We start from the raw sequence: 17705 nt of genomic DNA, 5'->3' as shown, positions 1-17705 counted from the left end.
AAAACAATCTCTGTTTAGGGAGAATGCATCTTTAATCGTGGTAATCCCTTTAGTAAATTGCTTTCTCTGGTGACATCGCTTCCCTAATTATAGCTTGCTCATTTTGATTTTCACTTTACATTGTTGCTTGCCACTGTTGCCATTGCTGATTTGCAGGTCCAGCAATGAACTTATTACCAGCATTAACAATTCTCCACCAAGTGGGTCTCAGGACCAAATGTCACCACTTTTGCAAGTAAATCGAGGGTCACCAGACAATTATATTTCCTTTTGCACTTTCTCAAGACTGATTTTCCACCCCCTTAATAATTCCAATTCTCTAATCTGAGAAGTACTGTCAGCATCTCCCAAAATAAAATTGTAAAAATAAGAATGCAAAAACAATACTAAAATGGGTACCAGACCATCATGACAGATTATGTACTACGGTTTGCTCCACAATCCAATTTGTATAGTTTTAGCATACTTCTTTTCTTTTTTTTTTTTCTGAGTACAGGTTTTTAACAACCACTTCTTTTTACTTGTTTACTTTGGTGGAGAGGGACAAAGAGGGAAATAAACTGATGTTCTTGATGAAAGTACCCTATTGCTCAGTCATATTCAGCAGTGAGTCACTGTGACTCACTCGCAAGTCATCTGTCATGGCAACTGTGTCCAGCTAGATTTGCTTGATACCTTGGAAAGGCATACCGTATTTTTAGGACCATAAGACGCACTGGACCATAGCACACACCTAGGTTTTAGAGGAGGAAAATAGGGAAATTTTTTGAAGCAAAAATTGTGGTAAAATATTTAATAACAAATAACACAGGCTGCTGCTGTCCCCCCACCCCACACACAGCGAGCCAGGTAAACTACGTTCGGACTGTAAGACCCAACCCCCCCCATTTTCTCCCAAATTTGGGGGGGAGTGCATCTTATAGTGTGAAAAATACAGCAGTTGATTTTAAATGAATGTTTTAAATAACTGTTGCATTAGGGTGACATTATAAGGTGATGTTTTACCTAAAGATTCCTTAATATTATCCTCTTATCTTCTTGATATCCTCTACATCATGTTTCTGAGAAATAACATCTCCTTTCTCTCCCCATCTTTTCCAACCAGTCCTTCCCACTTTCTGTTCTCCTGTCCTGCAACTTACCTCCCATGCAGCATACATTCCTACATGCCAAGGTTATTCTAGGTGTATTCTTATGGAAATATACCACATAATCCAGAGGCATTTATTAGAGGATATTCACTGCAGCACTGTTTGTGCCAAGGAGAAATTAGAAACAAAGTAACTATCAGAGAGGAAATTGCTAAGTATGTTATGTTCATACTAAAGGAATGAGGCAGGTCTGCATGTATTATCATGCACGTATTTCCAAAAATATGTATCCTATGCATATGCATACAAAATACATTTACCAGTAATTACTCCTGGGGAGCTGTGGGAGGGAAAGTTTGAAGAGGGGGCCTTCTTTGTATTTATTCTATTTACTAAAGTATTATTAGGCTCTTTAGCTTCGAAAATGTATTCATTTGTTGAATAGTTAAATTAACAAAATAAAAAGACTATGTAAATTGTGAAGGATGTTTTGCAAGAGGGAGGAGGAGACAGATGTTGCAGTCCTCCAGGTAAGAGGTGATGAGAAAGAACATAATCTGAGGAGCAGCAGTAGCAAACAATGGCAATGAAAAGGAGAATTCACAAAATATTAAGGAAACAGAATTTACAGCATGTGATAATTACACTTGCAGCATGAAAAAGGAGGGGGGGCTATAAGGTGATTTGCAGGTTTCTGGCTTGGGCAATTAGTCGGCTACGTAGCAGCATTTACTTCTGAGTAAATAGGGAAATCCTCAGTGATAGATAAAACCAGGGCCACAGATGAAGGCATTCAGGGCTTGTAAAGTGAGAAGATAAGCTGGCCAAGAGAAAGAAAAGTAGCCTGCAAAGGAAAAAGAATTTCTGTGAGGATGATCAGAGGCAGAGGAGGGATCCAGGAGGAAGCTGTGTCAGAAAGGGGGACATCAAATTTCGAGAGAGAGTGGCCAACAAATTGGAAGCTGCAGAGAGCTCAGGATGAAAAACTAAGATTCCACTGAGGGGTTACTTATAAACTGGCACAAGGAATCTTACTGGGTGTTGTTCAAAAACTTATGATGGTTTCACAGCCCGCAAAATTTACTGAAAATTGTTGAATTGTACACTTGAAATTTGCTCGAAATTGATGAATGTTACGGTATTTAAATTATACCTCAGTAAAGTTGTCTAAAAAAGTTAAAAAATTTAAAAAAAAAAGTATCCATTGGAATTCAGTTTGGAGCGAGCTATGATTCCAGGGGAACTTTCCAGTCTAATCTTTTATTTTTAATGGTTGGGGAAAGAAATGAAATAAAGTGACAGGAAGCATATGAGATTACTGGTGCTATGCATCCTGATCCTCCCTTACTCTCTTGCAATATCAAAAACTACTTCATATGTTTGATTTGCTTTTCAACAAGGAAAGCAATGAGTATTATCCCCCATTCCCTATCTGTTTTATTAATTGCAGAATAGTTGCTGTAATTATTATTATTATTATTATTATTATTATTATTATTATTATTTAGCACGTATATTTAGAAGAAGTGTAGGGTACCAGGCTACAAGGTCCCAGTTTTAATCTACTTTTGTTTTTAATGCTTACATTTTAATGTGTGTAAACAGAGCTTCTTTATTGACTCTTTAAGGACTTTTCACTTTAAAATTTCATCATTCATTCTCTGACACCTGTATTTCCCTTCATTTGACTTTGCCAATAATAAGGTAGATGTGTTTCTCTTGGTTAATGGGCATATTAGATGTATTCTGTAGACAAATAAAAACGGTATGGAAAACTCCTGCCCCTTCTTAGTTATAAGAAACCAGGGCTGCCCTTGACCCTACTTAATTAAAGTGTTCATTTCTTGCCAATAGCATGTTCTTTTTATTTTGGTTTAATATCTTGCTAACTTTTCAACTCTTCCTCAGCAATCTGGCTGTCTTTCATGTGGCAGAATTTTCTTTTTTTCCATTTATATCTTTACAGCCATGGGTTTGTGCCACTTGGCATCTTTTTTTTTTTACCTTTCCTTGCCTCCCTTTGGACTTCCTTACTTTGTTCTAATGTCCATGGAGCCTTTTATATGAGGGCCCTCCAGCACTTTCTCCTCAGTTGCCTTCTCTTTGGTTCTCTCCAACTCATGTCCTAGTCATGTTTCCAAAATGAACTTTCCCTGTCTGATGCCGCTTCTTCCTCTGAGTGAAGATACCATTATGTGGCTGTATTGAGCAAGATGCCTGTCACCTGTGAGTTACTCCCAGTCATTGCCTATTGTTAGGGAAAAAATTGATGTAAACAATTCCTGATTTGATTGTGCTACCTCCTGTGTAGGAATTCTCACCATATATGTACATTTCATACTGCCTGATAAAGTTTTGCATGATTTTCTTAGCCCCAGTTCAGCAAGCTGGATGGATTATGTGGTTCTTTCCCCCCACCTTAGGCAGGTCAGTAGTTACTCCCTTAAAATTATGTCTAGGTTGATAATTCCTTGGCAGACTTAAAGCCCTCATCTCTAAGCTAGCTGTGGTCCATAAAAGACACTGATTGCTTTCTCTGAGAGAAGATCCAAAGCAGTCTCTTTAAATCCCCCTCCGGAAAATGTCTGTCAAAAGATAGGAATGCAAAGGTCACTTGAACTTGGTCCCTTCACCCTCACACCTGCCATGAGACCTCTAAAGACCTGAATGAAACCCTAAAATCTCAGGGTTGGAAGGGACATTGGAAGCCAAGTACATTCACCCTTATTCTGTTTGAATCCCTTCACCAATTGCTCTACCAAATGGCTGTCCAAACCCTCATGATCCATCTCTGGAGATAGAGCTCACTGCACAGAGGCAGCCTATGAAATTTTCGGATTGCACTAAGTATTAGAAAGTTTTTAAATTCCTCTTAAATCTAAATTATTTGTCCTTAGGACAAAGACAAGGCCATCAAACAGCAGTTACTAAAATGGCATGACTATAGAGCAAGAAAAATTTGAGATAGAGAAAGAAAGAAGGGAAATTGAGCAAAGTGGTCATGAGCAGGCACAGGAGATCTGGCAGTCTGGTGCTACAGGGACAAACGAGGGAATCTGAGCTGAGAGGCAGGAAAGGTGCTGAGAGGTAAACATAAAGGGAATAGAAACATTGCTGGAAGATTAAAGAACAAGATACTAGAACCTCTTCTAAAATAAATGACATGTTGGTTAGAGGGGTTTTTTTTTAAGATTTTATTTATTTTTAGAACAAGGGGAAGGGAGGGAGAAAGAGAATGAGAAAAACATCAATGTGTGGTTGCCTGTTACATTCCTCCAACCATGGACCTGGCATGCAACCCAGGCATGTGTTCTGACTGGGTATCAAACTGGCGACTCTTGAGTAGGCTGGCACTCAATCCACTGACCCACACAAGCCAGGGCTCATTAGAGGTTTAAATCGAAGTGAGGAGGAACAGAAAAGCACTTTTAAGGTTCAAAAATCTAATGGAAGATTGCAGCCTTACCCTTGGCCTAAGGATATGGAAAAGAACACTGTGGAGACAGGAGAGAATGTTTAGTAGATCAGTGACTGGACAGAAGAGGATAATTGAACATAGAAAATGAATTAAAGAGCAATGGAAAGAGACAATGAAGTGACTAGAGAAATAGAGGGGGCAAATGAAAACACAGAACTTTTAGGTTAAGGAATTGCATTTATTCCTGTGCCAGCAAGTAATTGTATTTTCCTGGCAGTCATCCCACAGACCTCTGCAAAGGGAACAGGGTGCCAGCCTGTTTACTGCAGGTTCTGAAGTCTTATTGCTTTGTACTATTATAGCCAAGCAAGGGACTTCATTAACAAAGCTTATTTTGATGTCACCGAGACAGGCACTGAAATTTCAATGCCGGCAGCTCCTGTACTTGGGAATCAATGGCAATAGAAAGGGCAGGGTGTGGCCCAGTGATGGATCGACTGTGAAGCAAAGGCAGGGGTCAAAAGTGTGGGAACCCAATCATGAAGGTTTGAAGTGAAAAATAAATAGAACCTGCTCACCAGAAAATCTGTTTCCTATCCAGCATGGCACACAGAATGCCAGCATGTGTCAGCTGCTTACAGAGCAAAGTGTCACGTTCCAGGCAGCAAAATAGAATAAGAAAATAATCTTTGTAGAATCCATCCACATTGAGTGCTGTGAACTGATGCTGTGGGTAATGAGAACTGACAATTGTCGGAAGGGCTTTGGAATCTCAAAGTCAGGGTTTGAGCCCTGCCATTTGCTCCCTGAGCTACCCGCCACTGGTCTAGCCTTTGTCGTGTCTTCATCATAGGTCTGTAGGACCCGTTCTCCTAAAGGAATCATCAGTTAATGAGGAGATTCTCCTTGGGAAGGGTGTCTATTAGGGTGGTAGCCCTTCACCTGCTCACTCTCAGTAGACTGAGGATACATGTTTATTTGTGTAGCCATTGATCCATGCATTCATTCATTCAGTCAACAAACATATTTTTTTTGTCTGTGCTAGCCAAGTACTGTGCTTGAGCTACAGAGAGGAATAATACTCATTTCTTAGTTTGATGGGGATCATAGTCAAGGTGAGGAGAGGAACATAGCAGTGACTAACTCAACTGTGAGGCACATTGATTGTAATTAGTGCTGTAATACAAATACAATCCGATAAATAGAAAAGGAAGTGATTAATTTGTGTGGGGTGAGAAGGGAAGACTTTGTGGAAGAGATATAACATGAGGCCCTAAGAGAGAGACTATCCCAGGCTGAGGGAGCAGCAAGAAGAAAAAACATGGGAACCTTAAAGTACTAGCCATTTTCAGCAAATAATGAATAGAATGGCATGACTACAGTACGTAGTGCTTAAAGAAATATATGGGCAGTAGAAACTGGAAAGCAAGACAAGATGAGATGAAGACGCTTGTGAATGCCATGCTAAGGAATGAAGACTTAATCCCACATGCAGTAGAGAACCATCAAAGGATTCTGAGGAAGAGAGTAATATGATTCATCACGTGGTTTAAAGTGTTGTCTTATTCTTGCTATCACAGAATAGAGCATTTCTTTTTCCTGGACAGCAATGGGCCATTAAAAAGCAGTGGGTATCTTGTCTAGCTGGGGCATTGAGAGCTGTGTGAGGAGTTGGAGAGGAGAGGGCAGCTGAGAAAAAGAGGAGAAATATTTGACATCCAAAGACAGAGGAGATGATGCCTACGTGACTGTGAGAATGGGGCCTTACTGACAGCCTGGATCTGAAGATGGGAAGGTAGGAGGATGGAGCCAGGGTGACAATGTGTTCTTCCAAGTAAACTGAGGGAAAAATAGCCTCAATTCCCCAAATGCCACTGATAAGGAGTGAGACTGGGGAGTTTTTTAAGGAACAAATTCAGATGGAACAACTTAGGGCGGCCTTTCATCTTCCATTTATGAGGACACGTACCTGCTATTGCTTTCCTACCTACAATGTTCCCGCACCCAAGCTGAGTAGTTTTAGAATTTAAGCCATTTTGTGGTACATATACACAATGGAATTCTATGCTGCAGAGAGAAAGAAGGAGCTACTACCCTTTGCAACAACATGGATGGAACTGGAAAGCATTATGCTGAGTGAAATAGGCCAGGTGCTGAAAGACAAATACCATATGATCTCACCTTTAACAGGAAGCTAAACAACAAAAGAAACAAGTAAGCAGAAAAAAAAACCCAAAAAAACAAAGACACTGAAATAGAGAACAAGGGGATAGTGACCAGAGGGGAGAAGGAAGGGAAGTTAAGGGGAAAAAGCGGGAGGGATTTGGAGGAACAAATAGGAAGGACACAGGGACGAGAACTAAGGGGGGGGGGAGGAAATGGGAGGGAGGTGGGGAGCAAGGGGCAGGGGAGGCTGGGATGGGAAAAATAGACAAAAAACTGTACTTGAAAAATAACTAAATAAAATTAAAAAATTAAAAAAAAAAAAAAGAAAACATTGCCTAAATAAATGAAACAAGATGATTCACATGAATGCTATAAATGTAGCCAATTTGAAGAATTGGTCTATATGCAAATCAGTAATGTTTTAAATAAAGAAAACACATCAAAGGGAAAAAAAAAAAGAAAGCTCTGCCCTTGAGGCATTTGCCGTCAAAAATAAAATTTACAAAGTTAAAAAAAAAAAAAAGAATTTAAGCCATTTTGACCTATTGACTATTGTAGCAGTAATTTTCCTTGCTATTGCATTGCCAGGACATGGGAATTGTTTTAGTTCTCAGGTACATTTTTGGTAAATTTTACCATGGCTAATTAAAAATGGAAGATTATCAGATTTTGGGTTTTCCCATTCAAGTATATCTGAAGCCCTGTCCCAAATTCTATCAAAGTCCTTTTGATTGAGCATCTTGGAATACTCCCTCACTCTCCTGATCCCTCACCAGCAATTGGATTTGCCTACTGCAAGTGACATTTTGGGTGTTCCTTCTACATTCTCAAAGCCAAATGATGCATACATTTGTACTATATCATGCCTGAAATTTATACTATAAACATAACTCAGTGAGTCTAAACCATTAAATGTTTTTGAATTAATGAGGACAGAGTATATTCTTCTATCAGTTTCTAATGTGGTTTCAGCTTAGCATCATTTGTATGAGTCATAAAAGAAAATATAAGCTTCCTGAGTTTATATAAAAATTTTTTAGAATAGTTATCCTCAGACAGAAATGCTCAACAAAAATTGCCCTTGTCCTCCATTCCCAACTGAAGAGCCATATCTGCAATCCTCATGCTTAAATGTCCAAAAAACTAACTTAACTTGACTTCAAAAGCACCAAAAGAATACGATTTTCGGGTGGAGATTTGGTATCCAGTAGATTCTCCAACTCCCCGCCCACACACATACCCGTCTACAAAGCAAAATATCAGAGTAGCAGTACACTCTCCTTAGGAACTGATATGTACCCATTATGTTGTTATATTTTGGTTTCTATAGTTTTTTTTAAATCATGGTAAAATATAACATAAAATTTGCCATTTTAGCCATTAAGTGTACAATTCAGTGGAATATGACATTAAGAATGTTTTGCAACTATTCCACTATTTCTAACATTTGCCTATTCTGCTAATTTATATTTCATGTAAGTGGAATCATATACTATGTGGTATTTTGTGACTGGCTTCTTTCACTTAGTATTATGTGTATTATGTTGTCAAGGTTCATACACCTTGTAGCATATGTCAATACTTGTTTCCTGTTTTGTACCTCAATGGTATTGTATTGTATGGGTGTGCTACATTTTGTTTATCTACTCATCCACTGATGGACACTTGGGTTGCTTTCACCTTCTGGCTATTACAAATAATCTGCTATGAGTGTTGTTGTACAGGAGACTAATCAGTATTCAATGAATCCAAATCAGCTTCCATTCTTTCAGGTCAGTGCTATATGGTTTTGACCCAAGCACTCTACTGAAACATTTCTCAAAAATCTTCCAAAACCTTCTAATTGACAAAGATGAGGAAGGCCAGTAGCTTCTTCTCAGTCCTTAGATTTGGTGACCTCTGTAACATTCAACCACACAAACCTTCCTCCCCTCTATTTAAAATGTTCTCTCCCCTTGCTTTCTCTAATCCTGCTCTCTTCATCTTCTCCTATGGCCCTAGCTGAACAGTGTCTCTGTCACAAGCTTTTCCACTGACTTTCAAGCCCATGGGAATGAGGTAACCTCTTCTGTGGGCTGTCAGGGCTTTGATGAGCTGTGATTCCTATGGAGCTGTTAGGCATCCTTGGGGGAGAAGAATCTGTAGGCATGAGAGTAATAGTCTTGACATTCGTGAAAGCTGCTGATAATTCTGGTGCTAATGAGGAGGGCCAGCACCTACACCACCACTCATTACTGTCAAGGCTTTCCAGGTAGAGTTATTCTGTTACTGGGAATATGACTTTACTCATGGTATACCTAAATAGGTACACTAGTAGCCCATATTATAATTAGTTTACAGCAAAATGGTTTATTTTTCAAAGGGATTAAGTGATATTTTTGTCTGTTCCATTCTTAATGTGTATTAAAAAACTAAGTAGTCTAAGCCCAGTTAAAGGCATTAACTGTGGTGTTTCCCTTTTGACAAAGAAGTTGTCATAGAAAAGGCTATGTCAATCCGTTAATAAAGAATTTGTGAGTTACAGTATCCACCTTGGTAGTTGACAAAGCCCCGGTGACCCTAACAAGTTGCCTAACAGCGCTTTAAGATCTTTCACCTAAGTGCCTCTTACATTGGTGAAGAGTGAGAGTGAACACCTGCTCCTGAGGATCTGAGACATAAACTGAAGGTCCTAATCAGGATGAAACATTTTATGAAGTCTTAAATGAGCTTGCACATAGTGCATTTATACTCCATCATAACGACCTTGTATGTTTCAGTATATAGTAGTGTGCTTTCCACCTATAAAACCCTAGGAAGAAAGAAGCATGCCATGGCTTCGCGTATCCACAGCCCACTGCAGCGTAACCTGATGCTACATATACCCTAGAATAAGAGAGGCCACGCCTATACTAATGGGGAAAGCCATTGTATTCTTTGAACATTCCATAGTTGGAACTGAGGGTATTTGCAGGCTGAAATTAGCTGTAAGCAAAGAAGTGGATATCTCCCTACCCTAGCCCTCTTCCAGGAGCAGCTGTTGTATTATTCCTAGGATTTACAGTCATTTACTAGGCAAGATTTACAGCTCACTTATTTGTTAAAAGGCACATAATAAAATGGGTCCATTCTTAAAGGAGTCCCATCGGACCAATTAAAAATGAGAGGCCTCAAGCATGCCAGTCACCCTCATCTGATCTATGAAGAAGAAAATCTAGACTCCTAGAAACCCAAAGGTCATTTGCAAAGTCACTTTCTTCTGCTTTCAAGTCCAGGTAGTCGTTTCACACCTGAAGGTTCACATAGGAGGGAGGTGGATGTGTCAGGAAAGAGGATTGTGTTGAGGGGAAGACAAGGAAAGCAAGATCTGTTTGGGATTCACAAGTGAATGGTGGAGCCTGAGGGCTTCTGGGGGAATGGCCAGCAGAGTGAGCAGTTGTGCAATGAGCATGATTCCTTCAGAGGTTTCCTCAATTTTAGTCCCTGGGGTCTGCTAAGCAGTGTACCCAAGGTTTCTCATATTCATGTCTTAGGGGCCAACTGTATACAACAAGTGCAAAACACGGGAATAGCAGTATTACTTTGTTGCTATATTAGGGCCAATTGAAGCCAACTGCTGGTGCAAGCTTGGCAAGAAGGAAACCACCATGTTTGGCTCAACAGCGGCATGCTCTCCCCTGGTATTATGACAGCACCTCTTCTCTCAGGCTGCCCTATGAAGTCTGCCTCCTGGTGTGGGTGACACCCCTAGGGCACAGGTGACAAACACAAGGCCCACGGGCCAAATCTGGCCCTCTACCTTGTTTTATCCGGCCTGGCACCTTGTTTCTACTTGGTGGCAGCACCAAGCTCTTGCTTAACTGTTAAGGAGTAGTTACATTTATACAGTCCTAAAATTGCGTTCAGCCCTTTGGAGGCAACCACGAGGCTGATGGTAAAAATGAGTTTGACACCCCCGTCCTAGAACAGTGCATTGTCCTCCTTGATGCCATCAAAGAGCTCAAGCATTTGCTTCCTATTATATGCTCGAGACCCCATTGGCACTGTAATGGCCCAAATAAAGGCTTATCTCACTGGCTGCCACATTGTCCTTGGCTGCCTGTGCATGTCTGCTTGATGTGCCCTAGGTCCAGTCACTTCTCCCCCAGTGCTTTGTGTGGACTGGACTCAGTGGCAGTCATGAGGCCAAGGTTTAAAGAAAAGACAATCAGTTCAGCATGGACTTATTTATTGCCAGTGTCTCTTATCTAAGATTAGAACAGCTGAAGAAGAAAAGGGATTCAGAATTTGGTAACTGGTGAAGATCTCCAGAAAAACTCACATCCCAAGAGAAGCAAACTGATGGAACCGTACCTGTTGATGGAGGCTCTGCTGGGGGCAGCCACAGTGGCTGGTGATTGTGGCCTGCAGCAAACTGCATCTCTTACTGGGCTCCAAGAGCCTTGGTAGCAGGGAGAAATAAAACTAAAAGGAAATTCAGAGTCCATCCAGTCCTGATTTAGCAGATGGGGTGACTGAATCCCTGAGGAGAGGGAAATTGACTTGCCAAAGATAACAGGAAGTCTGCTGTAGCCTCTTTAGGAGCTCCACCAGGAGGCTGAATAAGACTAGAGAGTTCCCTACTGACTACTTTACCCAAAAGAAAAAGCAGGAACAAACTTTTTCAATGTAACTTACAGACCTTCATGACTGATGATTATTTTAAAGGGTTTATCTCATCTGCAACACAGAGAAGAGGGTGGGTAAAATAAGAGTCAGGGCCAAGCATGTAATTAGGGCAGATTCTTGGGCCTACCCTCTGGGCATAGTTAAAATGATGACAAATAGAAACAAGTTTTTGGATTTAATACAAAAATCTTGCTGGTCCAAAAGGTTTTCACTGACATTGAATGGCAAGATAGAAACATTTTATGTGCATTTTACAATATGTACCTAGTACAATAGAGATACGTTCTAGAAAATCACTGATGAACATTAAATATGAAAGATTTCAAAGAAAATGATTTGTGGTCATTCCCCTAGTACATCTGGTTCATAGCAAACTGAGGATGTTTTGGTTTGGTGTAGAGTTAGCTTCTTTGTGAATTTAAAAAACATAGATATATTTGCTACTGTCTGATCCCCAGATACTGTTCCCACAGGCCTCTTTTTTCCAAGACAAGATGCCTGACATCTCTCTCCCACTTAGGGTTGTCCTCCAAAGTATTAATGATGATTTTCCTAAAAAAAAAAACCCACAAACCCGATTTTGTGATTTCCTTACTTGAAAACCTTCAGGCTCCCTACTGCCCACAAAATAAAGTCTCAGCATTCCTAATCCACCAGGGTTTGGCTGTTAATTGTCCTTTCTGCCTTACCTTTTATCACCCACCACACAGTACAGACACAACCCCCTCACAACAACGTATAGTCCGTATTTCCTTCCAACACAGAGGCTGCCTGTTCCGGGTAAGTATGCCCTACATACAATTTGTGATATTGGTGGTTTTGCTCCAGCTAAACCCTTTCCTTAAAATGAAATAACATTTCATTAGCCTTTCCATAGTTCCACCCATCCTTCATGGTGTAGATTATAGGCTAGTTGTTCCAAAAAGTCTTCCCAGATCATTCTAGTTGAAATCTTTCTCTCTCCCTTCTACTCCCATGGTGTTTAGCTTATGTATTTCTCTGAGCTCTTTGTACTTTCTGGCAGGTATCTGGTTGATTTGTCTACTAATGTGGTTCCCTTGTTAAAGGGAACTCTAGCACTCTAGAGTGCTAGAGTGTGGGATTCCTGAAGGCAAACACTAAGTTTTTTTCCAACCTCCCAGTTAATATGCTTGGCACATAGTAGGCTACCATTAAGTTTGTTGAATTAAATTGGATTATACTTCTGTTTGGGAGTATCCACATTTATCTCTGACCCAAACCCTATTTCCTCTATTTCTCATAATGCTTCCTTGTTCTTGTTCTACTAAACTGTTCCCTTCATCTTTAATCTCCATGATGGTGGCCCAGGCCCAGAGTGTGTCTTTGCTGGAGTTCCCATCAATATAAGCCCTAGGAATCCAGCTACGGGGTTGGATGAGTACATTTGCTGCTGCTAAATGGGGAGCCTCAGGAAACCTGTAGCCACAGCTTCAGAAGCACAGGAAAGTGTCATTCTGAATATTTCTGGGTACCCTGTGGAGGTAGAAGACGTGACCCAGGTTTGTGCCTGGGGCATCTCATGGCCCTGACCATCATTGCTCATTTCTTTGGGGAAATAGAATTGATATGATAATTCCCATCCTGGCTTTCCAAACCCAGAGCCTTTCTTAGTATATCACAAAGCTTAAAAAGGCTACTTAATCAAATATGTGATCAGTTTTATGCGCACTGACTTTTCTCATGCTGTTTGTTTTTATTCTTTTTTGATGGTTTGATCATTTTATTTTTTATTTTTATGTTTTTAATTTTATTTAGTTATTTTTCAAGTACAGTTTTGTCTATTTCTCCCATCCCAGCCTCCCCTGCCCCGTGCTCCCCACCTCCCTCCCATTTCCACCCCCCTTAGTTCTCGTCCCTGTGTCCTTCCTATTTGTTCCTCCAAATCCCTCCCCCTTTTTCCCTTTAAATTCCCTTCCCTCTCCCCTCTGGTCACTGTCCCCTTGTTCTCTATTTCAGTGTCTTTGTTTTTATTCTGCTTGCTTGTTTGTTTTGTTGTTTAGCTTCCTGTTAAAGGTGAGATCATATGGCATTTGTCTTTCAACACCTGGCCTATTTCATTCAGCATAATGCTTTCGAGTTCCATCCATGTTGTTGCAAAGGGTAGTAGCTCCTTCTTTCTCTCTGCTTTTATTCTAATTTTTTAAAGATTCTATTTATTTTTAGAGAGAGAGAAACATCAATGTTGGTTTCTTCTTGCGCACCCCCTACTGGGGACCTGGCCCACAACCCAGGCATGTGCTCTGACGGGGAATCAAACCGTGACCGTTTGGTTTGCAGTCCAGTGCTCAATCCACTGAGCCACACCAGCCAGAGCTGTTTTTATTTTCATGTGTCAATGCTACTTTACTATTTATATAACTGAATAGTTTAGTGAACATACAGCAAGACAATTATCTTTAAATATTGTTCACAGAAAGAAATTTGACATTTGTTTAAAATAATTGCTGAGTTGACTCATCTGATCCAGCCTCCCTTTGCCACTGAACTCTTGGGCTACCCTGTTGGGTGTTATCTTCAGTGTTCCTTTCATTCCTTAGCTTCTTGGTAAAGTCCAGTGCCACAGTACCCAAGTCATGCTACAGTAATCTTTTCATCCTCCCATTTCAGAGCTTGGCAGCCAGGCGCATTAAAAGGCTCACAGGAGGAAACCCAGTTTTAACTGGATGTGTTGGCACCTGAGTTCTGGAGCAGTGAAATTAAAAGTTCCTTTTGGTAGTGTGTATTTCACTAATCAAGAATTTTTTCCCCCTGGCTGGTGTAGCTCAGTGGATTGAGCACAGGCCTGCGAACCAAAGCATTGCAGGTTTGATTCCCAGTCAGGGCACATGCCTGGGTTACAGGCCATATCCTCAATATGGGGTGTGCTAGAGGCAACCACACACTGATGTTTCACTCCCTCTATTTCTCCCTCCCTTTTCCATCTCTCTAAAATAAATACATAAAATCTTTAAATAAAATTTTTTTCAATAAGGAATCTATTACTGCTTAATCACTGTAGTATGTTCGGTATACAGTTCTTTTCCAGAGATGGTATAGCTTTATATGAGGTTCAGAGTCAGACCTGCATTCAAATAGGACTCCGTGACTTACCCACTGTGTCAGCTTGGGCAAAAAAAAAAAAAAAACTGAACACAGTTTGACCTTCCTCATCAGTAAAATGGGATTTGTAATACCTTGTAGCATTGTTGAGAAGGTTTCATCAAATGAGGTAACACAGCTAAATAGCTTAGCAGAGTGCCTGGCACACAATGAGGACTCAGTCATTGTTAGCCATTTTTATCATTTCAAAACACAGGGTCCAAGAGATAGAAAGAACAAAAGAACTCTTTGGTGGCAAAGAGGGTTAGCGACTGCTGGAATCAACATAACTGCTGGGTTTACCAGAAATGCCATAATAACAAAACTGTTTCACATTTACATATTATTTGAAGAGCAAGAGACGTAGTGTAGGCGCTGAGTGGTAACATTAATAGATGCTATTTCATCTTAATGTTGAGCACAGGGAATATCCAGAAAAGGAATCTGAAAATGATTCTGAGAGCGCTCTCATTCAGATCTCTCCTGAAAATAGTCCTCTTCATTTAAGTTGAGAAGTTGCTGTGCCACCCAAGGCAGGGCTTTCAACAGACATAGCCATATGCGTTCTCAACTTCAGTGAAATCTGATCGTGACCTAAGCCTGTGTTATCCTTGCTGAGTGACAGCTGACCTCGGCCTTTTCTGTGCACTCCGCATAGTTCACCTCTCTGAGAAAGAGGTTTGATTTCCAAGTAGAGTGTTGCTCTTTGTTCTTTTTCTCTTATTTTCTTTGTATGCATTTATTTGGGGAAGAGAGAGAATGTAGACTATAGTCTGCTGAATCTCTTTTCCCTGAGTAAGAGGGTTCCTTAGAAAATTTGGTTTCAATTATTATTGGCACTCAAGAAGAAAACCTTTCTCAGCTTTAGAGGAGCAAGATGTAGTCAGTTTCATGTATATTAAAAGTTATGAAATCATTTCTTTATACAGCAATGGAAATAATAATTAATAAAATATTTATTGAATAAGACAGGCAAACAATTTAATAAAAAGTAATAGGAAATATATCAATATCCATTAGATAAAAAGGCAAAGGATATAAACTGTTATGTATTGAGAAATATGATTACTAAAGCAGAAAAACTTGATCTGTACTAGTAATTCAAATACATGCAAATTAAAGAAACCCTGAGATACTATCGTATACTGGCCACAACATCTTTTTTCAGTTGAAGCACGGTACATTTGGTTCACTCAGCATTGCTGGTGTTATAAAACCGTAGTAACTCTTTTGGAAAATGGTATTGCAGCCTATGTAATCAGAGCCCAAGCTTTGATCCTCTTCACCTTAGTGGCTGCTCTGAGCAATACCAGCCCCAGAGTAGCCCTGGTCCTGGGCCCTACTCTGTGCACATCCTGGACCAGTTGAGTCTTCACACTTTTCTTCCTGTGACTTACTGAGTGTTTCATCTCCTGTAAGAAGAGCTCTTCCTTCCTTTTCCTTCCTTCCCTCAGTAGAATCCCAGTCATTTCCTCTGTAACTGTTGCTATGCATCTCAGTGTCCCCAAGGGATCTTTCCACTCCGTTGGCCGCAGGATGGTTGTCTGGGGGTGTCACTCACATCACATCACCTTCACAAGCTATTGAATTAGAAGCACTGTTGACTGTGTCTCGAAAAGCCAAGGGAGTAGATTTGAGCTCTAAATATGGGAAAGCAAATCTGAAAGAAACAGCCCTGAGCCAGGGCCAGCCATCGTGAATTTCCTAACAGACTACTGTCCGCCTATATTTTCCTTCTGAGAGACTCTCTCATGAGGGAAACTCAAACATCCCATTTCTTTTCAGAACAGGAACAGATCATAAGCAGTAGGTAGTCAGAAAAGGAAGAACCTTACCCATTAGCCTTCCCTTAGTCTTAATTTGTTTAGTATTGCTTGAAATGCTATGCATTATATCAATTTTACTTTTTGTGGGTTTTTATTAGCAGGGATGAGAAGACCATATAGCTAAAAAAAATTGGGGGGGGGATAAAACAGCTTTTAATGCAAACTACTTTATCCTTGACACTGAAGCAAGGTTCCCAGGAGGGGATCTGTGCAGAGTGCAGGGCCCAGGAGAGTTGCTCTGGGAATCCACAACATCCCCTCCCCCACTGACACACATATACACAAGGAGACACATGTAGTCACTCACATGGCATCTTACATTTTTGATACCAGCAAGATCTGGTGTAGATAACCTCCAAGCACAGTTTTGCTAGGGAGGAAATGTTGCGAAGGGCCGATGTGCACCCCTAGGGTATGGATGGCTCCACCACAGGGAGGGAAACAGCCAGCTTGCTCCCTGTTGGTATGGTCTCTGGAAGGACCACCGCCAGCCAGCTTTTTCCTCTGTTGCCCCCATGCACACACTTCATCTCTTTACCATCTCCTGGTAGCCTTCCTGTCCACAGAAGGAAGGAATCAAAGCTGGGGCAGCCCAGCAGTCCGGACGAGTGCTCGAGTCATAAATAGTGTACACCTGATGCTGTTGGTAATCCTGTATTTAAAATTCTTCTTTGTTTTTGACAGAACTGGCCTATGATCTGGATGTGGATGATACTCCTGGAAGCAAGCAACATGTGAATCCGAAGGACAATGAGATAGCCGCGTCTCACAACCTTGGGAATGGCCATTCCCCCCTGAAGATTCTAACCAGCCTGGCAATCTATGTGGTGTGCTTTTTCTTTCTGGTGCACTGACTACTAGTGCACAGCACCTGTGCTGCCCTTCAGCACCCTGTGGTCTTCCTCTATAAAGGGGACCCGCCTTCTTATTTCTTTCTATTTTTTTATCTTATATGCCTCCTCCAGCCATTAAGTAGAAGACTAACCATGTGTTATGTTTTTGAAATCAAATGGTATCCTTATGAGGAAGGTGAATTTTAGTGGTAGTATAGATTGTTGTTTTACAAAGAAAAAAAAAATCAAGTCGTGCCAAATTATTTTCCTATGTTTGGCTGCTAGAACATGGTTACCATGTCTTTCTCTCTTTCCTTTTGCATGAATTTCTTTGAAAAAAAATAAATAAATGCTCAAATAAAAATGCATTGGGTCTTTTTTTTTAAAGCTCTCATACATGGTGACTATGTAATGCTTTTCTTCCTTCTCGTCTAGCTTTTTATTCAGCATAAGAAAATCTCACCAGGTGCCAAGAGTGGTCTTGAAACCTACCTTCCTGCCCACCTTTTGGGTGGATATCAATCGTGGTCCCAAACCTCAGTCAAAGCTACTCCCTCCTAACACACACCCAACCCATAATCTCCATTTAGAAACCTTGGGTTAGCGTTTCTTGCCTATGAAACTA

At 40.6% G+C, this 17705-nt stretch overlaps 1 protein-coding gene across 1 annotated transcript in view; it reads left to right on the top strand.

Annotated features, from left to right (window-relative positions):
- Positions 1 to 17431, top strand: part of GPC3 (glypican 3) — a 452502-nt gene extending 435071 nt beyond the window's left edge. Inside the window, exon 8 of the mRNA XM_037146361.2 lies at positions 16932 to 17431. Coding sequence (XP_037002256.1) covers positions 16932 to 17101 — 170 coding nt within the window. The 3' untranslated portion in view covers positions 17102 to 17431. The remainder of the gene's footprint in view (positions 1 to 16931) is intronic.
- The last annotated feature ends 274 nt before the right edge of the window (positions 17432 to 17705 follow it).

This window comes from Artibeus jamaicensis, unplaced genomic scaffold (genome assembly GCF_021234435.1).
Source record: "Artibeus jamaicensis isolate MK-2021 breed Jamaican fruit bat unplaced genomic scaffold, CSHL_Jam_final contig_240, whole genome shotgun sequence".
NCBI classification, from domain to species: domain Eukaryota; kingdom Metazoa; phylum Chordata; class Mammalia; order Chiroptera; family Phyllostomidae; genus Artibeus; species Artibeus jamaicensis.
The sequence above is the reverse complement of the archived record's forward strand: the minus strand, read 5'-3'. Positions and strand labels throughout refer to the sequence as shown.